At 55.7% G+C, this 15670-nt stretch overlaps 3 protein-coding genes across 4 annotated transcripts; all 3 read left to right on the top strand.

Annotated features, from left to right (window-relative positions):
* Positions 1–820: 820 nt before the first annotated feature.
* LOC148221593 (ubiquitin carboxyl-terminal hydrolase 42-like) lies at positions 821–7844 on the top strand. The gene is made up of 9 exons (XM_088176817.1): positions 821–1007; positions 1464–1574; positions 2121–2191; positions 2737–2819; positions 3044–3155; positions 3403–3543; positions 3688–3857; positions 4598–4668; positions 7813–7844. The coding sequence occupies exons 1-9, from the start codon at positions 821–823 to the stop codon at positions 7842–7844; spliced, it is 978 nt and encodes a 325-aa protein (XP_088032943.1).
* LOC106858395 (ADP-ribosylhydrolase ARH1-like) lies at positions 7743–11364 on the top strand. The gene is made up of 7 exons (XM_088176422.1): positions 7743–7884; positions 7951–8174; positions 8886–8984; positions 9201–9306; positions 9901–9980; positions 10050–10233; positions 10732–11364. Exons 1-7 carry the CDS (start codon positions 7874–7876, stop codon positions 11102–11104), a joined length of 1077 nt encoding a protein of 358 aa, XP_088032548.1. The 5' UTR covers positions 7743–7873; the 3' UTR covers positions 11105–11364.
* Positions 11365–12425: 1061 nt separating this feature from the next.
* CCDC61 (coiled-coil domain containing 61) lies at positions 12426–15384 on the top strand. 2 transcript variants are annotated; one of them, XM_088176624.1, is made up of 14 exons: positions 12426–12509; positions 12973–13133; positions 13214–13296; positions 13392–13549; positions 13623–13751; positions 13848–13923; positions 14005–14087; positions 14178–14290; positions 14383–14461; positions 14569–14633; positions 14725–14803; positions 14874–14937; positions 15029–15095; positions 15184–15384. In XM_088176624.1, the coding sequence occupies exons 1-14, from the start codon at positions 12490–12492 to the stop codon at positions 15279–15281; spliced, it is 1275 nt and encodes a 424-aa protein (XP_088032750.1). In that variant the 5' UTR covers positions 12426–12489; the 3' UTR covers positions 15282–15384. The 2 variants fall into 2 exon arrangements, with proteins under 2 accessions (XP_088032750.1, XP_088032751.1); XM_088176625.1 differs by having other exon boundaries at positions 14880–14937.
* The last annotated feature ends 286 nt before the right edge of the window (positions 15385–15670 follow it).

Genomic DNA, 15670 nt, shown 5'->3' on the forward strand with positions numbered 1-15670 from the left:
AGCTCTGCTGACAGACAAACAGCCCTTGGCCACAGCACCTGGTCCAGTGACTTTCAGCTGTGAGAGGTGCCTGGGCCATGGGGTTCTGTGGCCTCAAAGGGACATGGCCCCATGTGGCCTCATGTCACAGAGGGGCAGAGATATGGCACTGGTCCAGCAATTGTGATCTCACCTGCCCAATGCTTGGTGTCCTGAGGAGTGAGGCACTGAAAGCTAGCTGGGCTGAGCTGGCCTTCAGGATATCTGTGCTCCTTCCATTGTGGGCCTGACTTTTCCCAAGCATTCTTCATCCTTGACAACAGCTACAAGCACCACTAAAACTTTTTTGATAGCTGAAGGTGCTTTGTGAGTCATGTTTGGGGTTTCTAAATAATTTTGTTGAGCTAAAATTATTTCCTTTCACTTCAAGTGATGGGATTGGTGCTGACCTGATCTTTTTGGAGGAGATCTTTCTAGAGCTTTGCCATCCAAAGATTTCCCCTCTGTTCCCGAGAGGAGTGATGGCTACAAGGTGGAACAGCTCCTGTGAGTCCTGGAAATACAAGACTCTAGAGGGAGAAGAAGGTGGCCTGAGGCCCAGAAATCAGAGTGGATCTGTTGGACTTCTGGCAGAGTACACAGGGGAACAGTTTTCCAAAACTGCTTCCCTGCCAGTAGATGTCAGCAGGGTGTTAGGCTTTCCCTGACGTTTCTGAGTTGGTGACTGGAGCTGTTGTCCTCGGTGCTCCTGTAAACAGCTCAACATCTGAATATGGTTTTGAGTAACAACATTGTCCCATCTCTTTTCAAATGTCGTTTCCTTGCAGACATTGCCGAGGGAATGGCTCTGCCACAAAGGATTGTCTCTCCCCCAGAGAAGATTTGCATGGACTGGCAGCAAAGACAGAGACCTGGAGCAGGACTCTTCAACCTGGGCAATACTTGCTACATCAATGTTGTCCTGCAGTGCCTGACATACACACCCCCTCTGGCCAACTACCTGCTCTCTTATGAGCACAGCCAGTCGTGTGAGTACCTCTAGGAACATCTCCTTGTAAATCTCTTGGGCACATCCCAAGGATTCCCAGAACCTGGAATCAGGTTTAGGAGAACAGCAGCCCTTCTTTCTTGGCCCCATGAGCTTATGTTCTTTGAGCATCAGCTAAAAGATGCTTGTCCTATCAAGGTGCACTCACCTTCAGCAGAACACCTCTTTCTAGCCCCAAGTTTCTTTCCCTGCAAGTTGAACTCTCTTGGCTGATTGCACAGAACTTCTGCCAGTTTAGCCTCCCTCTGAAGTATGTTTTCTGTGCACTAAAATGTCCTGGGCTTGTTGGGACATTGGCAGTTTGGGAGTAAAGAAGAGGAGACTGTTCTTAGAACTTCAAGATCTCCATTAGGTTTCCCAAGAAACTGAGATGTTTTGTTACCCTGAGAAGCTTCTGTCCCTCCCTTCCTTGCTCCCTCCCTCCTTCCCTCTCCAGGTCAGCAGCAAGGTTTCTGCATGATGTGCACCATGGAAACACACCTCAGGAAGGTCCTGTCTTCCTCAGCCAGTGCCATCCTGCCCAGAGCTGTCCTCAGGGACCTCAAATGTAAGTTGTTTTGAGTGCTTCTACAGGTTTTCTTCTTCCCTTCTTCTAGGGGGGAGCTACTAAATTCTTTCTTAGTCATAGGAGAAGAGTTTGAATATGGCAGGCAGGAGAACGCCTACGAGTTCTTACGCTGTACTCTCAGTGCCATGCACAGAGCTTGTCTGAGTGGAAGCAGCAAGTAAGCACGAGCAAATTCCAAGTTTCAATCTTCCCCAACCCATTGGACTCCTTGGTGTGCTCCCATCAAGGAAAACTCACATCCAGACCTTTCAATGCTAAACCCTCAGAGGAGGTAACACTCTGCTTTGCCATTTATTTCCAGCACGGACGTCTCTTCAAAACAAACTACCATCATCCATCAAATATTTGGGGGCTTCATGAAATACACAGGTATGTTTACAGAACTACTGCTTCACTTGGCTTGTCTGTGCCCCTCTGTCTGCCTGTGACAAGCAGCTGGTCCTGTGATGACTGGCATAGGAGAACCCATGAGCATAAACCAGCACAGTCAATTAATTTCACTCAGCATTTTGATTTTCTTTCCAGTCTCGTGCTTGAGCTGCCAAGCAGTTGTTGATTCCTACAAGGCCTTCCTGGATGTCTCTTTGGATATCAGAGTAAGAGGTTTGCAACTGAGCTTCAAGACTCCCCGAGGCCCCTGTAGCTTTCCAGAACCAAAGCACTTGTCTTAAAAACCCATACTGCAAGCACAAGGGAGCTTGGTGGTGAGTGGGAAGGGGAAAGCACAGTGTCCTCAGTGTCCTCCTGCAGAGGCCATGGCACTGGTCTCCCATGGTGCTGGCTTTGGGCTGGACTAGCAATCACTACCCCCTCTGCACCCTTGACATACTCTCCTACTCCTTCCTTTGCCCTCCCTCAATACCCAGCTGGCTCCCGGGCTCATAGGTAGGATCAGTTTTCACTGTTGATGCTCCTGTATGCCTCTGGTAGCTGAACTGAGTGGTGACAACACAGAGGGAGCTCTTGATGACTCTGGGAGCCCCTGGGACATGAGGGAAATGTTCAGCATCACATCCTCCTTCTGCCTCATTCTGGGATAATGATAGGTCTCCTCAACATCAGCTGCCTGGGTCCTTCTTGTCAGATCCTGGGAAGTGTTTGGGTGATAGCATTTCCTACAACTCCCTTCTCACTCCTCCAGACAGCCTCATCCCTCACCACAGCTCTGGAGGACTGTGTGACACCCAAGAAGCTGGATCAGAAAGAGTGCTTCAGATGTAGCAAGTAAGATGATTCCACATGACATATCTGTGAGGGGCTGCATGGCACTGAACAGCAGACATCTCCTCAAGGAGGTTTCATGCACAATAACAATACACAACTTTTTCAATATGCCTCTGAATAATCTTAAAATAGCCTAAGGATGTGTGAGACAGGGGAAAGGTTTCCTGGCCTTCTTGGGGAAGATGGGGTGCATTTCAGCACTTGGCTGTGTGCTTGGTTTCAAGATGTAAGAAGAAAGCTGCTGCGTCCAAGAAGGTTACAGTCCATCACGCACCCAGAGTCCTCACGCTGTGTCTGGAAAGGGCTGACCAGTGGACTGGCACAAAGATCAGCAAGGTGTGTATGCAAGTGGAGTGCAAAAGCAGAAGATTCCCCAAAGCTCTGTCACAAGATGTTCATGTTGGGATTTTTTTGTGTTCCCTTCTGGGGAGAGAGTTCCCATGAAAAGACAAGCCTGGACTCTGCTCTGACAGAGCTGCTGTGGTTGAGAACAGTTTCCGGCCACCCAAGCCATTACATGCTGAAGGCTAATTTTAACGTGGTAGCTGAGGATCATTTCTGAGCCCTCTTGGTCTCTCTGTAGTTTGTGGAGTACCCTGAGTACTTGGATCTTCGGCCATACATGTCTGACACAGCTGGAGAACCCCTCCTCTACTCCTTATATGCCATCGTGGTTCACAGTGGGGACACCTGCCTTGAAGGACACTTTTTGTGCTACACAAAGGTAAAGAGCAACTTCCACCCTGACATGGAGAAATGTGTGTTGGGAAAGACAAACTCCCAGCAGCATTACTGGCAGCCAAGATTTTGGGGGAGGTTTCCTTTGGGACTGGATTGGATTTGTTTTTCTGTACTCCTGGTTTGGCAGTTTTCTGCCTTTGGTGTTGTGGAGAAGTTCCTGCAGTTCCTCTCCAGAACTGGTTGCCTTTCTTTGCAGGCCAGCAATGGGCTGTGGTACAAGATGGACGATGAGTCTGTGGATAACTGTGACATCCACACAGTTCTAGGGCAGCAAGCCTACTTGCTGTTTTATGTCAGGTAATAACCAGGATCATGTGGTCAGAAAACATTTCCTTATCCTGTCTTAGCTGTTTGTCTTCTCATCCTCCTGAGTGTTTCTGCCACAGGAGACAATTCCTTCCTACACCCTTCAGTGCTGTCACTTCTGAACTACCCCACTCTAGTTCTCCTCTTTTCCTGCAGGGCTTTAGGGTGCTGCCCTGTGGAAACTGCCCCTTGTCTGCTCTCTGAAGCTGACTCGTGTAGAGAAGAAGACTTAAAGGGAGCCCCTAGGAAAGACGGAGAGGGACTCCTTGTCAGGAAGTGTAGTGATAGGACAAGGGGAAATGATTTTAAAGTGAAAGAAGGAAGAATTAGATCAGACATTAGGCAGAAATTCTTCCCTATGAGGTTGGTGAGGCCCTGGCACAGGATGCCCAGAGAAGCTGTGGCTGCCCCATCCCTGGAAAGGATGAAAAGCCCAGGTTGGTCAGGGCTTGAAGCAACCTGGGATAGTGGAAGCTGTCCCTGCCCATGGCATGGGGGTTGGAATGAGGTTTCTTTCATCCAGATTCTAGGATTCTGTGAAGTGGAGGCCATAGGGGGTAAAAAGATGAGGACTCACTCTGACAGTGGCAGACCTGGTGGGAAGACCCTAGTTAAACTTTCCACTGGTGACCTTGGTGAAGTCTTCTCTCTGTTGCTCCAAGAAAGCAATTGAATCCCAGAGGAGTCTACAAGGAATGCCTGAAGCAGAGATAACTCTTTTTTTCCTTCAGGTGCTCGGATTTGAAAATGAGAGAAATGACAGCTTCCTCACCAGCACCACCATATGCCCATGCCATGCTCGGTCAGGGAGGAGGCAGCCAGCAGCAGGCAGGTTCTGCAGCACCACAGGCTCTGCCTGGCAGGAGTAAGGTGGGGCACAGTCAGAGGAACCGTGCCAGGGAGAGGGCCCGGAGCAGATCCCCACAGTGGGGCAATGATCTCATCAGCTGGATCATGTTCAGCACCAACAATGGCAATGGAACAGGAAGGAAGAGGAAGAGAACCAGTCCTTTAGGCCTTGACCGTGCTCCCAGGAGTGCCACAGCTCCGGGGCCCTCCAACAGGATCTGCCAGCAGGTGCCTGTACCAAGCCTTGCTTGGGTGCAAACCTTGCCAGTACAGAGACAGCTGGGCAGATCCTCATGGCAGAACTATGCTCTCTGGAGCCAGGTTGTGGAGATCACGAACTCTTACCAGCCAGTGTGGAGGTCTGAGCATCCCATAGATGTATGTCAGACAAACACAGCCTGGATGATGCAGCAGCACAGCATCTGAAATGAACAACAACCCACCTGCTTGGAATCAACAAGCAGAAAGCCAAAGCCAGAATTAAAACCCCTTGTTGGCCTGTGGAGGACCAGATCTAAGTATGTTTTGTATCAAACATTCTGGTTATTACAATAGGAAAGGCCATGGGAGGAGGCAGTCCTGCAGAGATGGGGCAGCACTGTGCTGAGCCAAAGTCCTGCTCTGCTTTGACACTCATGCTCACTTCCCAGAAGAGGCCAAAAGAGCTGGCTGTGCATGCATGAAGAAAACAGCTCAAAAAATTAGCCTGTGTCAGAGTAGGCATCAAGTTAACTATAAAAGGAAGCCAATTGGCCCCCCTGGCTCTTTTTTTTCTTTCTCTCTGGCATTTTTCGTCTTGCAATCCCAGCAACATGGGATCTATGGACTGGTGATAAGCTTTGTTTTCTCTCTCCCTTTTCTGTTTTTATTTCTCTCCTCCCTTGCTTTGTCTGGGCAAAGCATGGCTATGATATTCTACCTGTGCTTCACAATGAAATTTGTTGAGGGAGTGGGGAGCCTCTGGAATTGTGTTGAGACTTGTTAGCCAGCACTTTTGAGGAGCTTGTGGTGGGAGTTGAGAAATCACCGAAGTGTCCTATACAAAATTAAAGGCTTGTTAGCCACCACTCGTGGAAAGCCTAATGTAGAATTTAAGGGTTTGTTAGCCAACAACTTTTGAGCCTAAATATTGAACTGTTTGCCAGAGTTATGGAAACAATAAAACATAAAGAATTCCCTGACATATCATGCAGTGTCTTTGTTGAGCCTGATGACAATTTACAGTGAACATCATGCCTCTGGTGGGTTTGGGTGTTTCTTTCCTCATAGGTTTAGAGGCAGCTGGTGGAAATACCCACTGTGTGATGTTTGTGTGACGGGATTTTGAAAGCTGTGTGCTTGCATGTGCCCATCCAGCAATCTGTTGCTTTTAAATATGGAATTCAAGTCACTCTAAGGGACTGTGCCGGATGTGCCAATACTGGAGGGCCAGGAACAAAGAGCATCTCCCAAGGGTCAGGGGCTGATCCTCTTCAATGTCTTTCTGAACTGGATGCTGGGGCAGAGAGAACGCTCAGCAAGCTGGCAGAGGACACCAGGAGTGGTGCCTGGCTCAGGGGACTCGTGCCACTGCAGCAGTGACAAGGGCAGATTGTCAGCCTGGGTGAGAGAGGAGCAGATGATCTGACTTTGCAATTCCAGCGAGAAAGGAGTTCAGGAAGTAATAAAAGTGTCCCTAGTAGGGAGCAGCTTGCACAAAGAGCACCAGCAGACTGCCCTGACTCTCCTCTGAGTGCTGTCTCTAGTAAGGGAGCACTCAGAGAGACACTGCACAAACCTGCACAGCCCTGCCAGCTGGTCCTCATCCACCATGAGCCTTGGACACGAAGAACAAAGTCCCTGAGGAAGTTCCCTGCTCATCCAGGCCAGTTGTCATCCCTTACAGCACACAGGGACAGCAAAGCATGCTGCTGTGCCTTCAAGATTACTTTCTTGAAGTATATCCATCCTTCCTGGACCCCTTTGTTTTCAAGGGCTGTTTCCCAATGAACTTTCCAAATCAGCTTCTTGAAAAGGCCAAAGTCTGCCCTCCAAAATGCAGTGTGGAAGTTTTGTTGGTGCCCCTTCTGGTTTCACCAATTATTGAGAATTCTGTTATTCCATGATCATCATCCTGGAGGTTATGATTCATACAGTAAACTTGCCTTCAGAACCAAATACTGTCTGAGGTGGCACATTAATTTCTGTAGAGTGTGATCAATCAAGAAAGAACAGGGGTTTGGTTGTTTTTTGTTTCTTTGTTTGTTTGGTTTTTTCTTTTTTTTTTCTTTCTTTTTTTTTTTTTTTTTTTTTTTTTTTTTTTTTTTTTTTAACTGGGAAAAGAGCCAAATTGCCTGAAAAGAAGGCTTTGGAGAGGAAAAACCCTGCTCAGAACTAACAAAAAGAGAAGTTGTGAACTGAAACATTCTTTGGACACTAAAAATGAAACTTTGTAGCCTAAAAGGAGCTGATTAGGAAGCCAGAAATAAGACCTTGGGAAAGAAACAACATGTTTAGGATCATCACAATGTAGATTTGTAGCCTAGGCAGGTTTTCTGTCCAATAAATGAGGGTTTGGACCCAAAACATGAAACTCTGTGCCCTAAAAAAAGCAACAGCTAATATAAGAGAGGATGAGAGCCCAAAAATTAGGATTAGGCCCCGAAATGGAGGCTTTAGGCATGAAAAAAAATTAATAGGTGAGATGCTACAAATGACCTCGTGGACCCTGTAATGTAGGTGAACCTCTCTGGCCCCAAGAAATGAAGCTTTGGTGCTGACTAGAGGGCTTCAGGCACTCCAGTGGAAATTTTGAGTGGTAAAAGAGGGCTTTGGACCCTCCAAAAGAAGGTTTGGGTCTTAAAAAGAGGGCTTGAGGCCCTAAAAATCGAGCTTTGAAAACACAGAGTTTGAACCCTGAAGTTAGGTCTTGTGCTCTCAAAGGATGCTTTGTTGCCAGTTTAAAGCTTTGCTCCTAAAAAGAGATGTCCTGGATCCTCTGTTTCCCTTTGTCTCCCCCACCCTGGATGCCCCTGGAGTCGCTCCCTGCTTTCTCCCTCTCACTGCGGGGGCAGCAGCCCTGTACCCCACATCTGCGGGGTGTTCTGGTCCCCTTAAGGGCCGCTGGCCAGCACTGGCCCCGTGCCCTGAGCCTGACAGGCGTTCCCAGCTGCTCCACCATGGAGGAGACGTGAGTGCACCGGGATCCCTGGGGCTGCCCCGCCGCCGGCACCCCCTGAGCGCTGTGTTCCCACAGGGTGCCCTCGGTGGAGTCCTACGAGGCTGCCATGGTGCTGAGCGGGGTTGGGGACGCGCTGGGGTACCGGGCAGGCCGCTGGGAATACTGCACCTCGGGGCCCCAGATCCACAGCGAGCTGGCCCAGCTGGGTGGGCTGGCAGCCATCAGCCTGGAGCCCCCCGAGTGGCCCGTGAGCGATGACACCGTCCTGCACCTTGCCACCGCCGAGGGGCTGGCCACAGGTGCGGGGACTCCGTGACACCCCACTGACAGAGGGCATGGGGTTGGGGTCCCCAGGGTGCCCCAGGCTGGCACTGGAGGGGGGTGTGTCCCCTAGGCATGTTCCCTAGGGAGTGGGGGGGGGGGGGGTCCCTGCTCTGTTCCTTGGGCTGCGTGGTTTGTGTCTGGGGGTGCAGCTGGGTGTCCCCTTACAGCGCTGGGATATGTCAGGGAGGTCCCCATTATATCCCTGACTCAAACTGGAGGAGCTCGGAGGGAGGGGGGGCTTTGGAGCATCTTCATTCCACTTCTCCCCGCCTTTAAGGGGTTTCCAGGGAGCTTGGAGGGATGTGTATCCTCATTTCCTCTGGGTGGGGGTGGTGTGGGGGCTGTGGGTCTGTCTGTATCTGTGTGTTTTTCCTCATTTATCTGCCCTTTTATCCTCCCATATTGGGTGCTGGAGATGGGGCATTTCCCCCTCCCCCTTTGGGAACCTGGCAGGGTACCCCTTTCTCACTCAGTCTAGAGTGCTCAGGGGGATTCCCCATTTGTCCGTGAAACTTTTCCTGCTTCCCCTCCAGTTTTGGGGGGTCCGTGGGGCAGTGTTCCCTTTCCCCGCATTTTTGGGGGTGGTGGATTAGGAGTCTTCTTCTCCTCTCTCAGTTTTGGGGGGTGCATGGGGCCTCTCCTTGCCAGCCTGGGTAACCTAGGTGGGGTTTCACACTCCTGCACAGGCCTGGAGGGAGAACCCCTCCTGCAGGAGCTGGCTCGCCGCTATGTGGCCGCCATGGGGGACATGGAGGGACGCAAGCCTGGACCCAGCAGCATCCTCGGTGAGCGGGGCCCAAGGATACGGGGAGAGGCAGGGGGGGCTCAGGGCGCCTCACGGCCCCGTGTGCTCCAAGGAGAGGCAGGGGGGGCTCAGGGAGCCTCACGGCCCCGTGTGCTCCAAGGAGAGGCAGGGGGGGCTCAGGGAGCCTCACGGCCCCGTGTGCTCCAAGGAGAGGCAGGGGGGGCTCAGGGCGCCTCACGGCCCCGTGTGCCCCCAGGCACGTCCCAGCTGCGGCCGGGGGAGCCCGAGGGCTATCGCATCCCCTTCAACCCCCGGGGCACCGGCTGCGGGGCCGCCATGCGCAGCCTGGCCATCGGCCTCAGGTGGGCACGGGGACACCGGGGGACTCGTAGGGACAGGGATGGAGGTGTCAGTGCTGGGGGGATGGGGACAAGGATGTGGAGATGTTAGAATGGGTGGAATGGGGGAGACAGGGACGCCACACAGGGACATGGGGAGAGACAGGGGGGACACGGGATGGGGATAAGAGGGTGGAGGAGCAGAGACATGAAGATGTTTGGGCTGGGGAAATGGCGGTGCCAGAGCTGCAGGGAAGGGGACATGAAGGGATGGGGGTAGGGTAAGAGAGACATGAGGATGTCAGAGGACACACCCCACAGACTGGAGTGGGGACATGGGGTTGGTGAAGCTGGAGAGGACAACGTCCAGGGCTTGGGGACAGCTTGGGGACATGTGGTGCTGGAGCTGGGAGGCTGGGGACAGAGAACATGGGGACAGCAATAGGGAAGAGGGACACAGGTCACAGAGCAGCTGAGAGTGGGATGTGGAAGTGATGGGGCTAGGAGAATGGGCACAGCAGGGACAAGGACAGCAGGGACAAGGGTTTGGTATGGGAATGGGGATGAGGCTGGAAATACAGGAGCAGGGGGGTGGGGACTGGTCTGATGCCAGTGCAGGTACCCACATGCCTGTGAGCTGCCGACCCTGATCCGGGTGAGCATCGAGAGCGGGCGCATGACCCACCACCACCCCACTGGTGAGTGCCAGATGTGCAGGGGAGGGCTGGAGGGGATGGAAGAACCCCCCTGACCCCCTGTCCCCACAGGGTACCTCGGAGCACTGGCAGTGGCCCTCTTTGGGGCACTGGGGGCTCGGGGTGAACCCCCAGAGCGCTGGGGGGCTGAGCTGCTGCGGGTCCTGCCCCTGGCATGGGACTACGTGGAGAGCACCGGGGTGGCCGTGGAGGACAATGCTGCTGCCTGGCCATTCTTTGGGGAGGCGTGGCACCGGTGAGGGGGCACTATGAGGGTTCTGGGGGAACACTGGGAGCACAAGGAGGGGTTGGGAAGGATACTGAGCAGGGCTCAGGGTGCATTAGTGCCACTGGTGCCAGCCAGGCTCTTGCCAGTCCCAGCAATGCATCACAGTGGTGTCATTGCTGACCCTGATGCCCAGTCTGTCCACAGGGCTGGCAGTGCCCATCCTGTCCCTGCTGCACCCAGCATCCCTCATGTCCCTGCCAGAGGTGCCATCCTTGGGGACAGTGACCTCTGTGTCCCTGGGGTTCCTGGGACACTGGGTTTTCTTGGTGTTACTGGTGTCCCTGCTGTGCCCAGTGCCATGATAACCCCCCAGACTTTCTGATTGTCCCCAGTGTCCCTACAGGTATCTGGGGTCACAGGGGTTGCTGGAGAGCCACAGCCCAGTGACCCTCAGTGTCACTGGTTACCGCATTGTCTGGTGACATCAATGTCCCCAGTGACCTCAATGTCCCCATGTCTCTGCAGGTACCTGGACTCCCGTGGGCTCCTGGAAGGCCGTGGCCCACCACGGGTGCCATCCCTGCCATCCCCAGCTGAGCGGGACACGGAGTACCTAAGCTGGGCATTGGAGGGGTGGCCGGGGCGTAGCGGCCACGACGCACCCATGGTGGCCTTGGAGTCCCTGCTGGCAGCTGGCGGGAGCTGGGAAGAGCTGTGTGCCAGGGCAGTGCTGCACGGCGGGGACAGCGATTCCACGGGGACCATCGCTGCTGGCTGCTGGGGGCTGCGGCAGGGGCTGGCGTCCATCCCGCCGGGGCTGCACGGCCGCCTCGAGCACCGCGGGCGGCTGAGCGACGCCGCGCACCGGCTGCACGCGCTGGCCTGGGGGGGACCATGAGTGCCCCCCTGTCCCTGCCACCACCTGCTGTCCCTCTCTATGGAAAGCTCCTGGGGCTGCCAGGGCACAGCACAGACCTGCATGGGGTCACAGAGGGGTTGGGGTTGGCCTGGGAGACCCTTGTGCCCTTCAGGGTGTGCTGGGGTCCAAGGCAAGCCCCAGGGAGACCACCCCAGCTGGGGCCATTGGCCTCGTAGTCCTCCCCAGAACTGCCCAAGGAGCCTCAGCCACCCCCACAGTAAAAAACATCTCCCGAATCACTCTGGGTCTGCTTTTGTGCCCTGCGCCTCTCGTCCTGCCTCTGCCTGGGCTTAATGTCCAAAGCGTTACTGTTCAGATTCAGCCCCGGCTTTTTCAAGTTTTTCAACCCTTTATTTATCTAATGCAATCCTCAAAAGTAAGGAAAACAGCACCACTTTTAAATCATCAAAGCCTATGCACTTGGAAGACCAAATAGTCAATTTAAGGTCCAAACCGACATTTTCATGCTACAAAACCACATTTATACATCCCAAGGTTTATGTTTTTGAAGTCTAAGATTCATTTAGAGGCCCCCACAGTGTCATTTTGAAGGTCCCAAGTTTGATCTCACAATGCCATCAGTGTCACCCACTGCAGAGATAGACCACACACATTGCCTGAGAAGGGCTTCTGCAAGTCCCAGGGGCACTTTGGAGGTATGCTATATTTGCTCTCCTCCCCGTATTTTGTGGGGGGTAACCTCCTGCAACGTTCTAGAGGGGATTTGGAGCCTTGGGACTGTCCCTTCCAATTATTTCAGCGGGAAACTTTGTAATTTGGCGGGGGGGAATCTTCCTAAACATTGGTGTCCTCTAGTGAAGTCCTGGGGCCTCTAGAGGCGTCCCCCAGACTTCCCCCAGTCTGTCACTGGTAAATAAAAACAGGTTCGAGGTTCAGTCGCTCCGCAACTTGTCAGTGCCCTCCCTCATCACATTCGGTTCTGTCCTCCCCCATATCCAGCCCAGACCTGTTGCCCCAGGCCCAGTAACCCGCCCCGTTCCGTGTCCACCACGGGAACGGGACGGGACCACGATCAATGGCGGGCGGGGCCCCTCACGGAGCAAGCGAAGGGGCGGGGCCTGCACAGGCAGGTGTGGCTCCAGCTCGCCCCCCCCAAAAAAGTGAGTGACAGCTGCAGTAACCAATGGCCCAGCAGGGGCGGGGGGCGGGCTTCGCCTGACAACCAATGGCAGCGGGAGGCTGGCGGGCAGTGCAGAGCGGCTAACGGCGTTGCGATGACGGGCGGCGCTGGCAGCCAATGGACGGCGGAGGGCGGTGCGGCCAGCCAATGAGCGGGGCGGAGCGGGGCGGAGCGGGGCGCGGCTGCGGCGCGGAGGATCGCGGCGGGCGGTGAGCCTCCCCCGATGCGGCAGGGCTGCTCCCGGTATCTGTCACCTGAGCGTACCCGCGGGCCCGGGCCACCCCCAGCTCCCTTCCCTCCGTACCCCCAGAACAGGCCCCCGAAGCCCTGGGATCCCCGCTGCTCCCCAGGCAGCAGGCCCAAGCCCATGGCTTTCCCCTTGTTCCTCTCTATTCTCTCCACCCCTTCAAACTGCGCCCGCCCCCAGCAGAGCCCGAGTCAACAAAAGCTCTGAGGTCCTGTCCGGTCACCACTCGCGGTGTTGTGGGCTCCCCTTCCTACCCCGTTAGTGCGCGCCCGTCAATTCTGCTCCGGCTCTGCACTCAGCAGCTCAGAATCCACCCAGCTCACCTGTCCCGAGCCCTCCAGCTGGAGTCCCCTTTCCCGAGGGTGCCCCTGTCTGCCGAGGGTCCCCCTGTCTGCCCAGGGTGCCCTCTGTACTCCAGGGGTGCCCCTGTCTGCCCAGGGTGTCCCTCTTTGCCCGCAGACGCCCTGGCGCCATGGCGGAGCCGCGGTACCTGCAGGCCGAGTGCGCGTTCCGGCCCGGGGCACACACGGTGCGGGTGACCCTGACCCGCAGCACGTTGCGGGTGGAGGTGGAGGCTCACGGCACCGCCGACCTCTGGAGGGGAGAGTTCGATGCCACCTGTGAGTGCTGGAGGCAGCCTGGAGAGGCTGAGGGGATCTCCCACGACTGCCACTGACCGAAATACCCCCTCTGCTCGCAGTCATCGAGGATCTGACCCGCAAAACGGGGAATTTCAAGCAGTTTAGCATTTTCTGCAGCATGCTGGAGTCGGCACTGACACAGGTGTGGTCATGCTGCTCCCCTACACGGCGTTTTGAGGGTACCTGGGGTGGAGTGGGTGTCCCACCAAGCCCTCCTGCTTTTCAAACTTTCTGCAGAGTAGCGACTCCGTCAGCCTGGAGCTGCTCACCTACACCGATCTGGAGACCCTGCACAGCCGGAAAGTGGGGGCAATCACCCGGCCTCCCCCTTCCACCCGTTCCCCCCTCAGCACCAAGCGCTACCTCATCCTCGTCTACTCTGTGGAGTTCGATAGGTGACAGGGGACGCCAGGCAGGGGTCACAGAGGAGTGATTCCAGCCTCACGTCCTCCACATGCTCTCCTCCAGGATCCATTACCCACTGCCCCTGCCCTACGCGGGGCGGCCGGACCTCGTGGCCCTGGTGCGGGAGCTGCAGGAGCAGCTGGCACAGCTCCGGGCCCAGCGCCTGGAGGAGACCCAGCATCTGCGGGATGCGTGAGTGGGGGCCGGTGACAGCTGGAAGGGTTTGGGGGTTCCTGTCTCACAGGGTGAGGAAGGAGCCCCCAGCCCACCCCCTGCCATCCCCCCCAGGCTGTGGCAGGCAGTGGAGGAGAAGCGGGCAGCAGAGGCGCGACACCAGCGCGAGTACCGGCAGATGGCTGCAGAGGTGGGCTGGGAGGGGTGGGAGCGGCTCTTGGTAAGGACAGGGGCTGCCAGATGCACAGTGAACCTTTTCTCCCCCTCACAGCTGACCCAGGCAAAGGCGTCAGAGAAGAGGCTGCAGCTGCGGGTGAAGAACCTGACAGCTGAACTGGCCTCCTGCAAGAGGGGGTGAGGCCGGGGTGAACCCTGCAGGAGGACGCTCCTGACCGTGGGGTGTCCCCTTGTGCCTCCCTGATGGTACAATGGTCCTCTTGGCAGCCGCCAGAAATCTGCCAGCCCAGCCCCACGCCCCCAGGAGCGACGCTCAGCATCCCTGGAGAGCCACAGGAGCAGCCGGGGCCACCCCTCATCGAAGTCCCCGTCGCCTGCAGGTGTGGGACACTTGGGAACACACCCCAGGAATGGAGACAGGACACTGCTCACCCCCCTCACCCTGACCCCCTCCTCTGCCTCCCCCTGCCAGGCTCCCGCCCACCACGCTTCGACCCCACTGCCTTTGTCAGGGCCCGGCAGTGCCGGCAGAAGGAAGCTGAGCTCAGAAAGTAAGCAGTGGTGATTGAGCTTGTCTCCATCCCTCCCTGGCACTTGGGGGGTCTCCTCCCCCCTTCAGCTCCATGTTCCCCCTCACCATCATCTCCCTTGGGTGCAGCCAGCGCCGTGGAGTGGCTTCTGGCAGCACCAGCCCGGCGAGGAGCCACAGGCGCAGCTCGTCTGGTGAGTGGGGAACATGCAGAGCGCTGGGGGTGCACTCACTGACGTTAAGGCTCCTTCTTTAACTTCCCCCCATCCCCATTTCTCCCTGCAGCTGAAAGCTCCCGGAGCTGTCGCTTGGGAGGGAGCTCTGGCAGCAAAGCCAGTGAACGCCCCGAGCCCGTGCCCTGCAGGTAATGCTGGGGTTGGGCACGATGCTTGGGCATCCCTTCTAGCACCCTTTAACCTCCCCGCCTTGGGCAGGGACAGGAGAGTGACCCGTACACGGAGACCCCTGAGCATCTCGTCCTGCAATGGCCCCTGTATGGTGAGCGGCTGCCCCTTTGGGGTTCCCCCACCCCTCCATCCCAAAGCAGGGTGACCAGGAGGTCACTGGTGACCCCCGACCTCCCCTCCAGGTGTCTCGCCCAGCTGCCAGCCACAAGCTGCCAGGGTGCAGGACTGGTGGCAAGCGCCCTGGCAAAGGTGAGGCCCCATATGAGCCCCTAGATATTTGAGGGATACTCCAGTCCAGACCTCTGTTAACCCTTTTTTCCTGCACTGGCTTCCCCAGAGAATCACATCAAGGAGTCCTCAGCTGAACTGGCTGAGATCGATGCCCGGCTGCAGGCTCTGCAGGAGTACATGGACAGCCTGAACACCCGCATGTGACCCCCTCTCCCTGTGGGACACACACCTTCTCCCTATGTCCTCGGGGCCTGGCAGTGGTGGTGTGGTACAAGTGTCCCCCTAAATAAATGTTTGTGTAGTCCCAGAGTGTGTCCTTCTTGGGATGGGGCAGGTGTGGTGTCCTCTGGGAGGGACACAGTGTTGGAGCTGGGTGCATCAGGGACATCACAAGAGGGTGACAGTACCAGTGCTTGGGGACATGTGGGATACAGCCCAGGGCACCAACCTTGTCCCCTGGGCTACCAATGAATGCAAAGGCCACTGCAATGTGACACCAGCACCCATGTCACCCTACTCTGTCCCTGCATCCTAGGGTGTCTCTGTCCGCTCTCCTGCCACCTACTGTCTTCACAGCTCTGGCCAAGCTCCCC

Source organism: Sturnus vulgaris, chromosome 20 (assembly GCF_052056855.1).
Source record: "Sturnus vulgaris isolate bStuVul1 chromosome 20, bStuVul1.hap1, whole genome shotgun sequence".
NCBI classification, from domain to species: Eukaryota; Metazoa; Chordata; class Aves; order Passeriformes; family Sturnidae; genus Sturnus; species Sturnus vulgaris.

What these genes read in the sequence shown, in the direction of transcription:
- LOC106858395 (XM_088176422.1), top strand. An exon ending in TGGACCCAGCAGCATCCTCG is followed by an intron (nt 8,985 to 9,200) that starts GTGAGCGGGGCC and finishes GTGTGCCCCCAG; the next exon opens with GCACGTCCCAGCTGCGGCCG. An exon ending in AGCCTGGCCATCGGCCTCAG is followed by an intron (nt 9,307 to 9,900) that starts GTGGGCACGGGG and finishes ATGCCAGTGCAG; the next exon opens with GTACCCACATGCCTGTGAGC.
- LOC148221593 (XM_088176817.1), top strand. Translation starts at nt 821, where the DNA reads ATGGCTCTGCCACAAAGGATTGTCTCTCCCCCAGAGAAGATTTGCATG. An exon ending in GAGTGCTTCAGATGTAGCAA is followed by an intron (nt 2,820 to 3,043) that starts GTAAGATGATTC and finishes CTTGGTTTCAAG; the next exon opens with ATGTAAGAAGAAAGCTGCTG. An exon ending in ACTTTTTGTGCTACACAAAG is followed by an intron (nt 3,544 to 3,687) that starts GTAAAGAGCAAC and finishes CTGGTTTGGCAG; the next exon opens with TTTTCTGCCTTTGGTGTTGT.
- CCDC61 (XM_088176624.1), top strand. Translation starts at nt 12,490, where the DNA reads ATGCGGCAGGGCTGCTCCCG. An exon ending in TGGAGTCGGCACTGACACAG is followed by an intron (nt 13,297 to 13,391) that starts GTGTGGTCATGC and finishes AACTTTCTGCAG; the next exon opens with AGTAGCGACTCCGTCAGCCT. An exon ending in CCTGCAATGGCCCCTGTATG is followed by an intron (nt 14,938 to 15,028) that starts GTGAGCGGCTGC and finishes CCTCCCCTCCAG; the next exon opens with GTGTCTCGCCCAGCTGCCAG.